At 35.7% G+C, this 1,845-nt stretch overlaps 1 protein-coding gene across 1 annotated transcript; it reads left to right on the top strand.

Annotated features, from left to right (window-relative positions):
- Positions 1 to 137: 137 nt before the first annotated feature.
- Positions 138 to 1,331, top strand: LOC106741161 (the record flags this gene model as incomplete). The annotated part of the gene is made up of 3 exons (XM_014612874.1): positions 138 to 476; positions 643 to 895; positions 971 to 1,331. Coding segments are annotated over 3 exons (953 nt in total), but the record flags the coding sequence as incomplete, so codon positions are not given.
- Positions 1,332 to 1,845: the final 514 nt, after the last annotated feature.

Here is a 1,845-nt window from a genome sequence, read left to right as displayed (position 1 = left end):
GCGTTGGATGGAAAGATTGCAGCAATATAATTTTGAAATTTGTTATCGAAAAGGTTTATTGCATAGTAATGCTGATGGCTTATCAAGATACCCTTGTGCTGAAAATAATTGTAAATATTGTTCTAAAATTGAGATAGGTAGTGAGGAGAAAAATAAAGTAGCTCGATTAGTCTTGGGAAAAGACAGTAATGTAGATTGGCGAAAGGAACAATTGGAGGATCAAAGTATTTCAATTATATTTCAGGGATTGGAATCTGGCCGACGTCCTTTGTTGAATAAAGTTTCTTCTGGAAGTCTGTCTTCTAAAATTTATTTGTCTTATTGGGATAGTTTGGTTATTAAGGATGGTGTTTTATATAAGAAATTGGAAGCTCCAAATTTAAAATCTAGCTTCTTGCAAGTTATTGTTCCTAGTTCTCGCGTGAAACAAATTTTAATTGAGGCTCATGATTCTCCTTCTGGTGGTCATTTTAANGGTTAGGTCTTGTAAAGTGTGTGTTTCTAAAAAAAGTCCTTCTGATAAAGGGAAATCTCCTTTACAAATTTATAATGTTGGTGCTCCTTTTAAACGTCTTCAGATGGATATTTTGGGTCAATTACCTTTAACTTCTTCTGGGAATAAGTATTTGTTAGTCATTGTAGATTGTTTTACAAAGCGGGTAGAAGCTTTTCCTTTGAAGAATATAAGAGTTTCTACTGTTGCTGAAGTTTTTGTTAATGAAGTAGTTTCTCGACATGGTGTTCCTTTGGAATTGCATACATATCAAGGAAGGAATTTTGAATCAAAATTGTTTTTCGATCTTTCGAGATTGTTGGGTTTTAGGAAAACAAGGACTACTGCTTTTCATCCGCAGTCTGATGGACAAGTTGAACGTCAACATCAGACGATATTACAGTATCTGTCCAAATTTATTTTTAAAAATCAATAGGATTGAGATCGTTGGATTTTAATGTTTTTACTTGCTTATAGGTCTCCTAAGCATGAAACGACTGCATTTTCTCCTACTGAGTTATATTTTGTGCAAGATCTAAGATTGCCTATCGATTTGTTGCGTGGGTCTCCGCCTGTCGTTGATAGTTATAAATTTAGTGAAAATTATGTTATAAATTTACGGGAAAAACTAGATCAGGTTCATCAATATGCTAGACAATTGATGGCAATTAAAAGCGATAGAGTGAAAGCGTTTTATAACCGAAAAGCAAGGAATTTGTCTTTTGAAGCGGGACAAAAAGTTTGGTTTTATAATCCTCGTCGGAGCAAAGGCAAAGCTCCTAAGTTACAAAATTTTTTGGACGGTCCATATGAGATTGTAAAAAAAATTAGCGATGTGGTATTTTGTACTCGGAGGTCTAAGAAACATAAAAATAAAGTAGTTCATTTAGACAGATTAGCTTCTTTTTATAATAGAGCTTGATTTGTTATCTGGTGGAAACATTTCTGAGCCTTGTATCTGGTATTTGATTAAGTCATGAAGATTTTAATCTTAAGGAATTTACTGCGGTGTTTTGTTTGTTAATTTTAGTTATTCTTGATGAAATGTCTGGAGTTTTGGTGGAACATCTGGAGACTTGGTGTACATCTAGAATTGAATTTTGAGAAGGCTGCTTTCCCCACGATTTTTGACCTTGATTTTCCGGTGGGGCATTGGGCGAATGCCAAGGCGGGGACTTGTGGTGTTTTTGCAAGAAAACGTTGGGTCCACGGATAATACTCCCTCCTTGTCCGAAGATCAAGAGAGAAGGGCACAAGAGAGTCCGATTAAGAAAGAAGGGCATAAGAGTGTCTGATCAAGAGAGAAGGGCACAAGAGAGTCCGATCAAGAGAGAAGGGCACAAGAGAGTCTG

This window comes from Dinoponera quadriceps, unplaced genomic scaffold (genome assembly GCF_001313825.1).
Source record: "Dinoponera quadriceps isolate SergipeBrazil2010 unplaced genomic scaffold, ASM131382v1 scaffold639, whole genome shotgun sequence".
Taxonomy (NCBI): Eukaryota; Metazoa; Arthropoda; class Insecta; order Hymenoptera; family Formicidae; genus Dinoponera; species Dinoponera quadriceps.
The sequence above is the reverse complement of the archived record's forward strand: the minus strand, read 5'-3'. Positions and strand labels throughout refer to the sequence as shown.